Source organism: Lissotriton vulgaris, unplaced genomic scaffold (genome assembly GCF_964263255.1).
Source record: "Lissotriton vulgaris unplaced genomic scaffold, aLisVul1.2 SCAFFOLD_345, whole genome shotgun sequence".
NCBI lineage: Eukaryota > Metazoa > Chordata > Amphibia > Caudata > Salamandridae > Lissotriton > Lissotriton vulgaris.
In genome coordinates, this window is record NW_028253149.1 from 704211 (window position 1) to 722198 (window position 17988).

At 35.3% G+C, this 17988-nt stretch overlaps 1 protein-coding gene across 1 annotated transcript in view; it reads left to right on the plus strand.

The window, feature by feature from the left end:
- The first annotated feature begins 3848 nt into the window (after positions 1-3848).
- Positions 3849-17988, plus strand: part of LOC147661149 (uncharacterized) — a 32798-nt gene continuing 18658 nt past the window's right edge. The window contains exons 1-2 of the mRNA XM_086951281.1: positions 3849-3953; positions 8024-11118. Of these exons, the coding sequence (XP_086807407.1) occupies positions 8063-11118 (3056 nt within the window). The 5' untranslated portion in view covers positions 3849-3953; positions 8024-8062. The remainder of the gene's footprint in view (positions 3954-8023; positions 11119-17988) is intronic.

The following is a 17988-nucleotide window of genomic DNA, read 5'->3' on the forward strand; positions in this document are numbered from 1 at the left end:
AAACTGCGCTTTCCAGTGCGCACACCGGGGCACGCACCGGGAGCGCACCAGGGCAAAAAAAAAAAAAAAATAGTAGTATATAAATATACAATATAGGATTCATTATAAAAAATATTACATTTCATAGGTTTGAGGCCCTATATATAGTTAGGAATTAGCATTTAAAAAACCTATGAAATTCACAGAAAAAACCATAGGTTTCACACCAGTTATAGTTAGCTGGAAATTTTACTGACATAAAACCATAGAACTTCCAACGTTATAGTTAGTTAGACTCACTATAACTTGCGTGCCTGCAATGCACTGCTGATGACGTCACATATTACATCACTCATGACATCGTCAGTGACATCATAGGTTTTTTAAATGCTAATTCCTAACTATAACTGGTGTGAAACCTATGTTTTTTTCAGTAAATATATATATATATATATATATATATATATATATATATATATATATATATATATATATATATATATATATATATATATATATTACCTACTGGCGGTCGCCAGTAGGTAGTTATAGTTAGGATAATTTTCAATGTTAAATCTCAACATTCTATTTTGAATAACTTTGGCGCCGGTTGTCGAATCTGCCTGAAATTTTCAGGAAAATGGTCTCATGGCGGTCCGGTCCTTCCCTGAAAGTTTGGGGGGGATTCGTCAAGCGGGGGCCGAGATAAAAGGGGGGTCCCAAAACGCGTTTTCCCCATGTTAATTTCCATAGGGCGGTCGATTTCACTTTTAGCCCGAACGGCTGAATGGATTTCCACCAAACTTGGCAAAATTGTAGGGACTGGTAGCCCGATGTGCCTTTGCTATGTCTCAAGATATGTGCTTCAGTGGATTTTGAGAAATTAACGTTCAAAAAAATATATATATCTATAGGCGCTCTCCCGTGCGCGCACCCGTGAGCGCTCCCGGCGCGACACGCGACTTGCGCGCAGAAAGCTGGTTGGCTCTCAGTTGTCTGTAAACATTCTAAACAGTCCGGAGCGGCCGCCATCTTGTCTATCGGTAAAATCTAGTCATAAGAGGTGGCAAAAACAAAGGGTGGAATTGACCATAAGGGGGCAGGGTAGACCCCCCCTGACCCCCTAGGTTTGATATGGGGGCCATTAAAGGGCCCCGCGGGGCCTCAAAATTTTTTTTTTTTTTTTCGATTTTCGCGGGGGAAGCGCCTGGTGCGCGCACGGGGGAGCGTACTATGGAAAAATAATCACTTCAAAAATTGTATGTTTATGAATTGTTTTTTTTTTTATTTGTTTATTTTATGTAAGTACCTACATGTAGGTACTAATGAAGAGACTTAAATTTAATGTTCACCATCTTCTTTGTAGACATCTTGCATGTTGTTATTGTATTTTTTGTGGTATAAGGAATTCATAATATAGTCTGTCTGGAAAGGAGAAACAGATCTTTTAAGCACTCCCTGAGAATTTCTAGGGGATCATGAGTAGTCTGTCCTGTTCACTTATGAAAATGAGGTGTAAAATATTCATATGAGATAATATAGTGGGAGAAAGGTAGTAACTATGAGTAAACTTACTATGTAACAGAAAAATAGTTGAACAGTATACTATAAGTCTCACTTTATATTTTAAACATTTTTGGTAATACTTCATGAATTACATATAAAAAAGAATATTGTCTGATACAATTGATATTATTAAAGATAAATTTATTCCTCTGATTCTTTTTCATAATTTAATAAAATTTCTAACATAATATTGTCCGGAATTTCCTCATAATTATATGTACATGAATCAATTTCTTCCAAACATTCTATAAACTGTTCATCCAAAGAGTCATCCATGAAATCAACTTCTTTTTTTTCATCTTCTGGTTTTTCCACCTTTACTTTGATAGAAGTATCATTTGCCTTATTTTCTCCTTCCATTTTCTTTCTGAAAATTGCATATAAATTAACTATATTAGTAGATCTAGTATACCAGAGAAGCCTAACTCAATCCATAACTATTACAGAGAAGTCTATGTCTATCTCTAACTATTAAAGAGGGATAGCATATCACTAACAGAATATTTTTTAAGAAATAAACTTAACGTGTACAATATACTTCCATAATTAGAAGTTACCTTAGAGAAATTAGTTGAAGTTGACAGTGAAATTTGTTTTCAAGTGTACTTCAGGAAGCAGTAGTCAAAATGGCTGTGTTTCCCTCTCTTCTTTTATATATATTGTTGTACTTAACCAATCAAACGACAGGAAAAAATCGTAGAAAATGAGAGATACTTTTTAATTGGTTGTAAATTCTAACATTACAAGTGTGTTTTTGTCATGTAATTTACCTCAGGATATTTAGACAGGCCTGTAGCCTAAATGTCTCATTGGAATTTCACCAAATTTGGGCAAATGGTAGGGACTGCTATGTAGTAGGGCGTATTCTATATTTGATGAAAGTGTCTCCATTGGGTTTTCCGTAAATTACTTTCCCACCTTTTTTTATTTTGCGCTTACTAGTGCGCGCTCGAGTACGCGCACGGGCAGCGTAACGGGAGTCATCCATTTTGTGTTTCGGAACAATCGAGACACAAGATGGAGGGTAAACAATGTTCCGAATGGATAGAAGGGGGAACTGTAGAGACTTCTTGACCCTCTAGGTTTTCTGAGGGGGGCTTAGGAGGCTCATAAACGTAAAAAAAAAAAAAAATTCTTAAATTTTTCGCGGGGGTAGCGCCTGGTGCGCGCACCTTTAAGCGTACTCGTACGCGTACTTTGGTGAAAAATAGTGAAAAAAGTTAGAAAAAAATAAACGCTTTGAATGATCAGAGTTAGGGTAGCTCTGAAAAGAGCTTTTGGGTTCTGTGGTTGATTTAGGTACCTACAAGTAGGTTCCAATACACATTCTTAAATTCAGGAGGAATATTCTATTCCCCTCATCTGAGAAGTGCACTCCATCTCCTCTGTAGATGTCTTGCATGTTGTAACGCAAGTTATTATTGTATAATGAACCCATTCCATAGTCTCTCATGTAAGCAGAAACAGATTTATTTACATGTTTCCGTGCTTTCTCAAATTGTGGACAAAATTGGTTGGACCAGTTCCATTTCTGTCTTTGGCATATATTGGAATATACCAAGGCAGTGTGGGGAAAAAGTATCATCAATTGATGAAAGGTGTCCTTTAATAGCATTTCCAGACCTACTCCAGTTAATGTGCCTAGATCGTTTCCACCACAGTGCACAATTATAAGGTCAGGTTCTGGCAGATGCAAAAAGGTTTTCACCAATGGTATCAATTGGTGACATTTTAATCCTCTGTGGCCAATCCACTTGATTTCCACATTTGATAAATCAAGGTTATGAAAATTTCTGCTAGCTGCATACCTTTGAGCCCAGTGGATGTAGCTATGTCCAATAACCCAAACAGAGTACATGATGTGAGAAGGTTCTGGTCCAGTCAGATGAAGTGTGGGAATGAAATGGCAGTTGGAACAGTAGGAGTTCACAAAAAAATAATTGTGGAGTTTCTGTGCTCTTGAATCACTAGCAATGATTGGTGGATTCTGATAGTTGAAAACTGAAAGTTAGGGTGTATGGTTATGTTGTGTGAAAGAAGCAATTTGAATGGTTTAAAAAAAGTCACCAAAAGCAAAAATACCCTGTATAGGCTGCTGTATTGACAGGTCAAACATCCTTGCTGAGTTAATTTGCAACATTGTAAGATAAACTTTTGAACCTTAGAGTTCAGTTAGGAGGGAGTTGCTATGGTAACAGATAGAAAGGTTTGAGAGGGGGATGGGTGTTGGTTTGAAAATAGTGAGGGAAGAGTTTTCATTGGTTGAATTAAGGCATATGTGTACAAAGATAGAGATTTTCTATGCCAGTCTTGGTTTCAGTGTATTGAGAGCACACCTTTTCCTCTGCTAAAGAAAAATTGGTGTGTGTGTCTGACACTGTTTTCAATCTCCAAAAGCATTTCTAAAGGTAAGTAATGATTCATTTAATTTAGATAGAGATTTATTTTCTCTATGGAGAATATTTGGAAGCAGATAGTTATGTTTTAGAAGTGAAATTGTATGTTAGTATATAAGTCCTGCGCAGTGTTTTTTACATGTTATTTAAAAATCGATTTTGGGTGCAAATGAATGGTATTTTTATTTGGCCTTTTTTATGATTGCCATGTGCAGTTGATGCATGACTTTAAACATGGGTAATAAGTGATGCACTGGTGGCGCCAGGCTTTTATAAATGAGGCCCTGATTTTGTTTGATGATATTGAGTGGTTGTAGTTAGGTTCTGTGCAGTGTTTCTTACATGTTATTGAAAAATCGATTTTTGGCTGCAATTGATTGGTATATGTATTTGGCCCTTATTTATGAATGCCATGTGCAGCTGATGCATGACTTTAAACATGGGTAATAAGTGACGCACTGGTGGCGCAAGGCTTTCATAAATAAGGCCCTGACTTTGTTTGATGATATTGAGTGGTTGTACTTAGGTTCTGTGCAGTGTTCCTTACATGTTATTCAAAAATCGATTTTTGGGTGCAATTGATTGGTATATGTATTTGGCCCTTATTTATGAATGCCATGTGCAGCTGATGCATGACTTTAAACATGGGTAATAAGTGACGCACTGGTGGCGCAAGGCTTCCATAAATAAGGCCCTGACTTTGTTTGATGATATTGATTGGTTGTACATAGGTTCTGCGCCGTGTTCCTTACATGTTATTGAAAAATCGATTTTTGGGTGCAATTGATTAGTATATGTATTTTGCCCTAATTTATGATTGCCATGTGCAACTGATGCATGACTTTAAACATGGGTAATAAGTGACGCACTGGTGGCGCAAGGCTTTCATAAATAAGGCCTGACTTTGTTTGATGATATTGAGTGGTTGTACTTAGGTTCTGTGCAGTGTTCCTTACATGTTATTCAAAAATCGATTTTTGGGTGCAATTGATTGGTATATGTATTTGGCCCTTATTTATGATTGCCATGTGCAGCTGATGCATGACTTTAAACATGGGTAATAAGTGACGCACTGGTGGCGCAAGGCTTTCATAAATAAGGCCCTGACTTTGTTTGATGATATTGATTGGTTGTACTTAGGTTCTGCGCCGTGTTCCTTACATGTTATTGAAAAATCGATTTTTGGGTGCAATTGATTAGTATATGTATTTTGCCCTAATTTATGATTGCCATGTGCAACTGATGCATGACTTTAAACATGGGTAATAAGTGACGCACTGGTGGCGCAAGGCTTTCATAAATAAGGCCTGACTTTGTTTGATGATATTGAGTGGTTGTACTTAGGTTCTGTGCAGTGTTCCTTACATGTTATTCAAAAATCGATTTTTGGGTGCAATTGATTGGTATATGTATTTGGCCCTTATTTATGATTGCCATGTGCAGCTGATGCATGACTTTAAACATGGGTAATAAGTGACGCACTGGTGGTGCAAGGCTTTCATAAATAAGGCTCTGACTTTGTTTGATGATATTGATTGGTTGTACATAGGTTCTGCACAGTGCTTCTTACATGTTAAACAAAAATCGATTTTTGGGTGCAATTGATTGGTATATGTATTTGGCCCTTATTTATGAATGCCATGTGCAGCTGATGCATGACTTTAAACATGGGTAATAAGTGACGCACTGGTGGCGCAAGGCTTTCATAAATAAGGCCCTGACTTTGTTTGATGATATTGATTGGTTGTACTTAGGTTCTGCGCCGTGTTTCTTACATGTTATTGAAAAATCGATTTTTGGGTGCAATTGATTAGTATATGTATTTTGCCCTAATTTATGATTGCCATGTGCAACTGATGCATGACTTTAAACATGGGTAATAAGTGACGCACTGGTGGCGCAAGGCTTTCATAAATAAGGCCTGACTTTGTTTGATGATATTGAGTGGTTGTACTTAGGTTCTGTGCAGTGTTCCTTACATGTTATTCAAAAATCGATTTTTGGGTGCAATTGATTAGTATATGTATTTTGCCCTAATTTATGATTGCCATGTGCAACTGATGCATGACTTTAAACATGGGTAATAAGTGACGCACTGGTGGCGCAAGGCTTTCATAAATAAGGCCCTGACTTTGTTTGATGATATTGATTGGTTGTACATAGGTTCTGCGCCGTGTTCCTTACATGTTATTGAAAAATCGATTTTTGGGTGCAATTGATTAGTATATGTATTTTGCCCTAATTTATGATTGCCATGTGCAACTGATGCATGACTTTAAACATGGGTAATAAGTGACGCACTGGTGGCGCAAGGCTTTCATAAATAAGGCCTGACTTTGTTTGATGATATTGAGTGGTTGTACTTAGGTTCTGTGCAGTGTTCCTTACATGTTATTCAAAAATCGATTTTTGGGTGCAATTGATTGGTATATGTATTTGGCCCTTATTTATGATTGCCATGTGCAGCTGATGCATGACTTTAAACATGGGTAATAAGTGACGCACTGGTGGCGCAAGGCTTTCATAAATAAGGCCTGACTTTGTTTGATGATATTGAGTGGTTGTACTTAGGTTCTGTGCAGTGTTCCTTACATGTTATTCAAAAATCGATTTTTGGGTGCAATTGATTGGTATATGTATTTGGCCCTTATTTATGAATGCCATGTATAGCTGATGCATGACTTTAAACATGGGTAATAAGTGACGCACTGGTGGCGCAAGGCTTTCATAAATAAGGCCCTGACTTTGTTTGATGATATTGATTGGTTGTACATAGGTTCTGCGCCGTGTTCCTTACATGTTATTGAGAAATCGATTTTTGGGTGCAATTGATTAGTATATGTATTTTGCCCTAATTTATGATTGCCATGTGCAACTGATGCATGACTTTAAACATGGGTAATAAGTGACGCACTGGTGGCGCAAGGCTTTCATAAATAAGGCCTGACTTTGTTTGATGATATTGAGTGGTTGTACTTAGGTTCTGTGCAGTGTTCCTTACATGTTATTCAAAAATTGATTTTTGGGTGCAATTGATTGGTATATGTATTTGGCCCTTATTTATGATTGCCATGTGCAGCTGATGCATGACTTTAAACATGGGTAATAAGTGACGCACTGGTGGTGCAAGGCTTTCATAAATAAGGCTCTGACTTTGTTTGATGATATTGATTGGTTGTACATAGGTTCTGCACAGTGCTTCTTACATGTTAAACAAAAATCGATTTTTGGGTGCAATTGATTGGTATATGTATTTGGCCCTTATTTATGATTGCCATGTGCAGCCGATGCATGACTTTCAACATGGGTAATACGTGACGCACTGGTGGCGCAAGGCTTTCATAAATAAGGCCCTGACTTTGTTTGATGATATTGAGTGGTTGTACTTAGGTTTTGCGCAGTGTTTCTTACATGTTATTGAAAAATCGATTTTGGGGTGCAATTGATTGGTATATGTATTTGGCCCTTATTTATGATTGCCATGTGCAACTGATGCATGACTTTAAACATGGGTAATAAGTGACACACTGGTGGCGCAAGGCTTTCATAAATAAGGCCCTGACTTTGTTTGATGATATTGATTGGTTGTACATAGGTTCTGCACAGTGTTTCTTACATGTTATTCAAAAATCGATTTTTGGGTGCAATTGATTGGTATATGTATTTGGCCCTTATTTATGATTGCCATGTGCAGCCGATGCAAGACTTTAAACATGGGTAATAAGTGACGCACTGGTGGCGCAAGGCCTTTATAAATCAGACCCTGACTTTGTTTGATGATATTGAGTGGTTGTACTTAGGTTTTGCGCAGTGTTTCTTACATGTTATTGAAAAATCGATTTTTGGGTGCAATTGATTGGTATTTGCATTTGGCACTTATTTATGAATGCCATGTGCAGCTGATGCTTGACTTTAAACATGGGTAATAAGTGACGCACTGGTGGCGCAAGGCCTTTAAAAATAAAGCCATGAGTTGCTATTGTATAAACTTAAATATGTTGCAATTTATTGTTTATATTGTTTGCTTTTTAACATTACTTTGTTGTTTGCTAATAGTGGTCTTTCATGTGTTTTTTTAACAGAACAACAGATTCAAATCAACTTCTGAAAAGCAAGCAAAAATGCCTTCAAGGCAAAGAAATATCAAAAATACCATACGGAAAAGGAGAACATCAACAACAGAGTTTATGGAATCCTCTTCAACAACTACTTCAAAAAACACCAGAAAAGCTTCTGGTAAGCCAATTAAGTCTTTTCTTCGTAACATATGTCGTAGGAAAAAAAATGAAATTGCTAATGTGAATATACAGAAAAAGTCAACAAATCTAAAAAGGAAAGAGAAGCCCACAAAAAATGTTTCCATTGGACCAGGAGAGAAGAGAATGGTTAGCAATAGAAGAGTAAATGTTTTTAGGGACATTCGTAGGCGAATGTTTCGCAATAGGGTAGTTTTAAATTTGCTAAAAAATGAAAAGAAAAGTAAACTAAAAGCTGCTTTTTACAAGAAAAAGAAAAGTGTAGAAAAGATTGTTGATCAGGCTTTTGAAGTTAAGAAAAAATTATTTATTTTAATAATCAATAGAATTAGGATACTTAATAAGGCAATGGATGTTTTCAAATCGAACAGTAGATGGAAAAGAATTATTAATCGGAGTAATTTTTGTGAAGTATTTTCTGGTGAATGGATGCATAGTTCAAGTTCTGAGCCTTTTTTTAATGAGGAGAGTTACTTTCAGGAAAATGATTTGGTGCATGCGGTTGACACCAGTGGTCGTGCCTATGAGGTGAAAGATAGTTGTGTGATGGAAAAAGAGAAACTTGTACCTAGAGATGCAGAAGAGGTGTTAGCTGATGAAGTTTTAGGGAGACGTACTAAGGGTCCAGTGTACACATGGAAATGCAGTAGTATTTGTAGTGTGCGACAGGAATCAATTGATTTGCTTCGAAATTTCTTACGTACATATAGTAAAAAAAGTCTCAAACAAAAAATGAAGATCCTGCAAGAGTTAGATCCTTGCAGAGTGAGAGAAAGCACAGGTTTGCAAGGGCATTCACTAGCATGTCTTTCTAGAAAAGTTTGTCGGAGTGTTTTTCATCATTTTAGGATGTTAGCAGTGCATCATAATAACGTAAGGAAATTAGTGAGGAAGTTGTATTATGCAAAAAGTCCTGCACTTAAGCTTAAACAGTTAAATAGTGCTCTTTTGCATGGATCTGAAGTGGATGTGAAGACTATTTGTGAAGAAATTGAGTTTTGTTATTTTGGGAACAAAGAGGACAGTGTAGAAATAGATATAGTAATGGATGGTAATGCAGAAGATAATGGACAAATTTCAAGTATTGAAAAGTTTGATGAGGAAATTATCAAGTTTAAGGTGAAATCAAGTGAGAGGCCTAATGTAACTTGTGTGTGTTGTCGACGGACTCATTATAAAATTCAGACTAGGTTAGTTGATTTATATGCAAAAAGTGAATTGGAAAATAATAGTGAATGGGAGGATTTTGTAAGTTATTTGTTGGTGGAGAATTCTTTTGATTTGAGTTTGGATCAGCGTATTTGCACTTATTGTTTGAAAAAATTAAATGAAAATAGAATGCCTGCAAGAGCAGTTTATAATAATCTTCAGTTGATAGATATTCCTTCTGAATTGATGGATCTAAATACTTATGAATCTATTTTGATTCAATGTGTCCATCCTTTTCAGGCTATTGTACGCATGGAGCCTAAGACAGGGAAATTGCCTCCATCAGATTTACTGAGAGGATTAAAGGGAAGAGTTGTTTATTTGCCTCTAGATGTAAAGAAAAATATTAATACAATTGGTGTAGAAAGAGTAGAAGAAGATCCTTTAGTTATTCTAGTTAATGGGGTTCCAACAAAGAGTAAGAAAATTTGGCAAGATTTAGTGGATGTTAAAAAAGTCAAGAAGGCAACGTTGTATTTAGTTAAAAACAATGAGTACTACAAACATGTAAGTGTTGGAGTTGAGGAAACAGCTACAGAAGAAGATAGTGATTCTTCAGTTGGTCAAATTGAAAAAGTTGATGTGTCTAGAACTGAAGAAATATATGAACATTATACTGTTCATCCTTTGCATTCCAAAGAAGTAATGGGAAATGCAATTGACTTGTTTCAAATGAAGGCAGCAAAAGGAAGTCCCATTAGTGTATGGGAAGAAAGTTTGGAAGCTCGTTGTTTTCCACAATTATTTCCAACAGGTTGTGGTGGACGATATGATGATCGACCAGTTCAAATTCCTGCAGCTGAATACCGGACTCTAAGATTATATGCAGAAGATCCAAGGTTTCGTCAATGCATTCCATATTTATTTCATCTACTGTTTGAAAGTGATTTGTCTGGGCTTTCTTATGCAGTTAATCATATATTAAAAAGTGGACCTCATTTGCAAAATGTATGTGCAAGGGACTTTATGGAGAAAGTTAATCTGCAAGACAGTATTTTGGAATCTCAGCTAATCAATCTCATGGCATGTCAACGTGGAACCAATGAGTATTGGTTTCGTCGTCATGGAGAATTGAAATGTATGCTAAGAAACTTAGGAACTCCTACATGGTTCCTCACTCTTAGCTGTGCTGAGTATGCATGGGACGATTTACTTCAATTTCTACGAGAGGCAAATGAAAACATACCAAATATAGAATTGAAAACACCAGGAGAACTGTGTTCTTTAGATCCAGTGAATGTTTGCAGATATTTTAATCATAGATTTGAAGCTATGATGTCTTTTATTACCAACAAAAAAAATCCTCCCCTTGGAGAGGTTTTGGATTTCTTTTGGAGGAAGGAATATCAAGCGAGAGGTGCTCCTCATATACATATGTTGTTGTGGATTAAAGATGCACCCAAATTTGGAACAGATTCAGATGAAACAGTGATGAGTTTCATTGAAGAGTATTCAACATGTGCTGTTCCAAAATCTACTGAAGAAAACAATTTAAGGCAACAAGTTTTACGTTTTCAATCTCATCGTTGTGGAAAGTACTGTCGTCGAAAATTTAAAAACAAGGAAAAGTACTACACGAAATGTCGTTTTGCATTTCCTCGACCAGTGATTTCTAAGGGAAGAGTAAATAATTTGATGTCATCTCTACGACATACTGTGACGAGAAAATCTCCCAAAAACACATATAATTTGAAAAGAAATGAAGAATCTAAGTACATTAACGATTACAACCCAGTGATTTTGTCCATGTGGAATGCTAACATGGATATTCAGTTCGTTGCTGACAACTCTATTGCTGTGGCTCGATATGTGACATCTTACATCACCAAAAAAGAAAAGACAGAACTGAAGGAAATGTGGGAGGACATTTCACATGAAAAGAGTCTAAGCAAGAAATTATACAGTTTCAGTCTGAAGATGTTGTCGCATCGAGAAATTGGAGCATATGAATGTTCTGATCGGTTATCATCAGCAAGTCTCTATGCCAAATCAAGAACAATCATTTGGGTGAGTCTTGGTCTTGCTGCCACACGAAACCGAGTTTTGAAATCTGTACAAGAAATTGAATATTTGGCGGAAAAAGAACCAAACAGTACAGATATTTTGAAGACAAATATGTTGGATACATACTATCCAAATAGAAGTACTCACCTTGAGAACACATGTTTGTATGAAGTTCTTCAAAACTACAGTTATAAGAGGAACATCACAGAAGATATCAATAATGGAAAATATGCACTCATTGGCTATGAAGGATGTCTAGTGAAGCAGAAAAAAGGCCATTTGATTAATCATCGAAAATTGAGTTGTGAAGTTCCAGACAAAAGAGAATTTTACTACTTAGCTCTTTTGCAACTCTTTAAGCCATGGCGTACAGAAGAGGAACTACTTGGAGATTTTCTCTGTTATGAAGACTCTTTTAATGCAACTAAGGATACCATAGAATGTCCTATTTTTCTAAATTATCTGCAAATGTTGAATGAAGAAATGGAGCAAGAAACCACAATTGCTGAAGAGATAGCTAGAAACAGTTCTCAAGATAGTCAGAGTTCTACTTCATTGAGCCAGGATCCACTAGGAGGACCAATTATCCAAAATGAAGCTGCCACTGCCATGGATGAGGTGGAAAGAGCTATGGAACAAGCTCAAGAGGATGGAGTTAACTTAGAAGATTTGGTAACGCAACTAAACATTGAGCAGAAAAAGATATATGATGAAGTCACAGAGCAGATTGAACATGGATTCAGACATGAGAAAAAAGAGTGCTCATGTATATTATTTGACCCTGTCCGACTGTATGTAAGTGGAGAAGCGGGGACAGGAAAAAGTTTTCTAATTAAAGCCGTTGCAAGTTATCTGCAGAAAAGGACTGATTCACCACTGTCTTGTGTTGTAACTGCTCCAACTGGTCTGGCAGCACATAACATTAAAGGGATTACTCTACATCGTTTATTGATGCTGCCAGTTGAACATGATAATAAATTGCATTACAACAAGCTATCTGGAGATGCGTGTTCTGAAGTTTCAAGAGTCTTGAAGAAAATGAAACTTCTTATCATAGATGAAGTAAGCATGGTCTCAAATCTAATGCTTGCTTTTGTGCATTTGAGAATGCAAGAAATTCTTAAAACAGACTATGATGTGTTATTTGGAGGAAAACACATTATTGTTTTTGGAGATCTATTGCAGTTGACTCCAGTAAAAGGACAACCAGTGTTTAAAATGCTCACGCATGAAGATACCAGGAAGTCCCTTGGAAGCATTGGAAATGTTAATATATGGCTAAATTTTAAATATGCTGAACTGCTTCAAAATATGCGACAGGCCAAGGATGAAGATTATAAAAATATTCTACAAGATGTAAGAATTGGAAAAATGACTGAGAAAGGGAAAAAAGCTTTGCATAGTCGATTAATTTCAAATTTGTATCCAAATGACAACATTCTTCCAGAGAATATTTTTAAAAAAATGACTGAGAAGAAATCTGGGATATGTTTGATGCCAACTCTGCAAGAATGTTCCATCTTCAACCAAAAAATGTTAGACTTAGAAAATGAAGAGATTGTGAAACTAGAAGCAATAGATAAAATAGAGCATATGGGTGCAACAATTGTTTTGTCAGAAAATTTGAAAATTAAATTGCATTCATTGGAGAAAAGTATTTCAAAAACAGCTGGTTTTGAAAAGACTCTGAATGTGTGTTTAAATTGTCGTATCATTTTGAGAAGGAATTTAAATGTTGAAAGCGGTCTGGTAAATGGAGCAATGGGTTATGTTGTTGATTTTGTGAATTACAGAAATAGAGATGGAATTGAATTTTTAAAAATAAAATTTGATGGCATTGAACAAGTACAACAAATAAGTCGTTGTTCTGCTAGATTTTTACTTGTAAAAGACTTATATGTTCGCCGAAAACAGTTTCCTGTTTGTTTGGCGTATGCAGTGACAATTCATAAATCTCAAGGTTTAAGTGTAGATAGTGCATTGGTGAACATTGGAAGATCTGTGTTTAAAGAGGGTATGGCATATGTGGCATTATCTCGAGTCAGAACTTTATCAGGATTGTATTTGATTGCGTGTGATGAGACAAAGATTTCTGCAGATCTAGATTGTGTTAAAGAATACAATAGGTTAAGAAGAGAGTATGCTCCACATTTGCCTCAATATCCTCTGTTTGAAAAACGTGTGGTAGGCCGAAAAAGAAGAAATGAGGATAATTGTAGTGAGGTAGTTGCAAAAAGACAAAAAGTAGAGAAAACTGTAATTGAAAACAGGAAGAAAAAGAATTGTGGAGAAAATGTTGTTGGATTTCAGTTTGAAAACAGTTCTGGTGTCAACTGCTATGCTAATGTAGTGGTTAATGTTGTTTTTTTTCTTAAAAGTTTACAAGAACAGATTGTTGAAAATCGGGATCAAAGATTGTGTGGTTTATTGAATTCTGTGTTTCAGAAATGTAGCAGTGTTACAGCACAAATAGAAAGTGTAACAGAAATTCGAAATATTTTAGATTTGTGTTCTGGTCAAGATACATTTTCACAGAACATTCAGCAGGATTGTCAGGAATTTTTAATGTATATGTTTGGTGTTTTGGAAGATGAAGGTGTAGATGTAGATAATCTTTTCAGTCTTTCTTATCAATGGCAGCATGACTGCCACAATTGTAGTTTAACAAGTACTACTACAATAGACACTGAAAGATTTATATATTTGACTTTACCAGACTGTAAATCAGTGTCTTTTAAAAATCTAGTTAAAGCAGCAGATCATAATATGGTGTGTACCCAATGTAACTGTACAATGCTGTCCACATTATTTATACAAAGGTATGGGCAGTATATCATTTTAGTTTTCCAACGATGTAGACCTGATGGAACTAAATTGACAACTTCTATCAAAAATTTTGTGGCTTCTCAGTTATCAATTTCTGGAAGGACCTTTACAACTGAAGCTATTATTTATCATGATGGACCTTCGACCACCTCAGGACATTATACATGCTACTTAAAATCTGAAAATGGATGGAGTTACTGCAATGATTCTCATTTAACTTATAAACAACGTTTGCCTTATGACTCTACAAATTCTTATCTAGTGTTTTTAAAACCAAAGTTTTAGTAAAGGGAATTGGCCTTTGAAGACGGGAATAGTTAATAAAAGTTAGTTAGTTAGTTAGTTAATCTAATATTTGAAATTATTTATCTCATGTAGATACTTTAAGTGGATCTCAAAGTAAAAAATACTGATATATCTGACACAAATTGGCCGTGAGGAAAATGTAAGATATGATGTTGTTAGATCTTTTTTCATAGGAAGTTGATGAAATCGAAGTTATAGAGCACAGGAGACTTTTTTCACCAAAAGGACCTTCACTATCTGCAATCTCATGTAGATACTTTAAGTGGATCTCAAAGTAAAAAATACCGATATATCTGACACAAATTGGCCGTGAGGATTGTGTATGGTATGATGTTTTTAGATCTTTTTTCATAGGAAGTCGATGAAATGGAACTTATAAGGAACAGCAGACTTTTTTTCTACCAAAAGGACCTTCACTATCTTCTACTTGGCCTCATGGAAAAGTAAGTGAATCAAAGATTAGTGTACATATATGAGATGTATGTTTGAATGGGTTTTTTTAAACACAATCTTTTAGATTGTGTTTTTTTTTTCCCGCTGTTATATGATGAAGACTTTGAACTCACTAATTTAAGTGGAATTCAATATATTCTGAGAACAGCAAAAATAAATAATGTAACATATTGTAGAAGTTATTGTGTAGTTTGCATTATGTAATTTATATTGTGTTCACATTATTATGCACTCATTTTCTTCTTCACCCTTATTTACCTCTCTTTACTAATTTACACTCTTTTTTCATTGCTGTTTCTTTACTGTACTTTATTCACAACTTCTTAATGTAATAAGAACTATCTGCATTTCCTCAGTTCCTTCCACCACTTTTTATCTTTTTTATATTCTCTTAGTACCACTGCTTTAGTTTCCTAACCCTCTTTCTCTTTCTCCATTTTTTTTTCTTTCACACTCATTGTACTGTAGTTCAGTTAGTTCTTCCTTTTGTCTTTCTTTTACTCTCTCTCTTCTTTCTCTCTATTACTCCCCATGTGTTGCCCTTATTCACTTATATGTACCCTGTTTCATCCCTCTTTACTTATATTCACTGATATTTACTTTCCCTCAATCACTGCTATTCTTTTCCTCTGATTCCGTCACTACCTGTCATTCTCATACTTATCTGTCCTTCTTTTTACTTTCAATATCCATTTATATTCTCCCTTAACCTCTACTTTAGTGTTCTTCCTATTTCTTCTTTCTTTTGCTCCCTTATTCATTTTTCTTTTCTCAGTTACTTCCTTTTAAACTTTTTATCTGTCTTACTATCTATTACACAGTCACTCTTTCATTTTTTTTTTCTTATTTTTTGTTAGTGCGCTGACGGTACGCGCACCGGTGCGCGCACCGGAAGCGCACCAAAGTGAAATATAAAAAAAAAATATTTTAAATTAAAAATATTATCTCAATATACATTATAGTGTTCATTTTTACAAAAACATACTTTAGCAATTCACTAAAAAACACATAGGTATGAGTCTGTATAGAAAGTTAGGAATTAGCATTAAAAAAACCTATGAAATTCACTGAAAAAACCATAGGTTTCACACCAGTTATAGTTAGGAATTAGCATTTAAAAAACCTATGAAATTCACTGAAAAAACCATAGGTTTCACACCAGTTATAGTTAGGAATTAGCATTTTAAAAACCTATTAAATTCACTGAAAAAACCATAGGTTTCACACCAGTTATAGTTAGCTCGAAATTTTACTGATATAAAACCATTGAAATTTCCACGTTATAGTTAGTCGGACTCACTATAACTTGCGCGTACAATGCACTGCTGATGACATCACTCATGACATCACTGATGACACCATCCTTGTGACAGAGTGACAGACCTAATTTCAGTGTAATGTAACGCTTGAAACACATATTCAAAAATAGAAACAAACATTTTCAAAAAAATGGAGATACCCAAATCAGTAACAACAACCAATTCAGTAATTCCACCATCTATATACACATCCACTCATTCACCAACAGTTCTATATAGTCACTCATATATACTCACTCATCATATGTAGTGATACACCTACACATCCTGTTACACATCAGCAATCATCCAAAAGTTACTCACACACATACTCACACATGCAAATAAACTATTGAACATCCATTTATTTGCATATACATTTATACACACACTGCCAACTTACTTCTAAGGAAACTTACCCATACTTACTCTCTTAAACAATCACTTATAGAAACACATACTTATTTACACAGGAACTCCTACAATCTCTCACTATATATACTATACTCACTTATATACATCAATACTCACATATACTAGATTAAAACATATGTCGTTACTAATGAAGACACTAGTGAGATAGTCATTCACTCACTAACACACACATATATACACTCATCCACCCATACAGTCCTGCACATATGCTGTCTTCAAAACACATACAAACAGTGAGTCAGTCACCATCCCCATGCAGCCACTTATACACAAAGAGAAACACTGATACAAACATTTAAATATTTAAACAATACTCGCTAATATATGTATTCACTAAGATACACATAATATGCCAGTTACCCAACCAATTTTTTTAAAAAAAACATCCATTTACACACTTATTTAAACATTTATTCTTCCATCGACCTTTACAAATACATATATAAAACAAATTTATTTTTCAGAAAGACACACATTCACTGGATGGTGTCATCAGTGATGTCATGAGTGATGTCATCAGCAGTGCATTGTACGCGCAAGTTATAGTGAGTCCGACTAACTATAACGTGGAAATTTCAATGGTTTTATATCAGTAAAATTTCCAGCTAACTATAACTGGTGTGAAACCTATGGTTTTTTCAGTGAATTTAATAGGTTTTTAAAATGCTAATTCCTAACTATAACTGGTGTGAAACCTATGGTTTTTTCAGTGAATTTCATAGGTTTTTTAAATGCTAATTCCTAACTATAACTGGTGTGAAACCTATGGTTTTTTCAGTGAATATATATATATTCAATGAAAAAACCATAGGTTATAGACCATATATAGTTAGGGATTTGCATTTACAAAACCTTATTTTACTCACACAAAACCATTGAAATTCCATATATAGTTAGTTGCACTAACTATATATCGCGCACCCGCAATCCACTGCTGATGATGTCACATATTACATCATTCATGACATGGTCAGTGACATCACTGATGACATCACTGATGACATCTCAAATGACATCACTGATGACATCATCTAGTGTCTGTGTGTTTTTGTAAAGTTTAAATATGTTTTACATATTGAAGAATGAGTGGATGTATGGAAGACTGAGTGTGTGTGTGGCTGGCTGGGAGGTGTGTGACTCTGTGCATATCAATGTGTACTTGTATCAGTGATTGTATAAGAGAGTAAGTATGTGTTAGTATATGTGTGAAAAGTATGGTGTTCTGTGTTTAACTGTATAGATGAGGAAATCGAAGTGTGA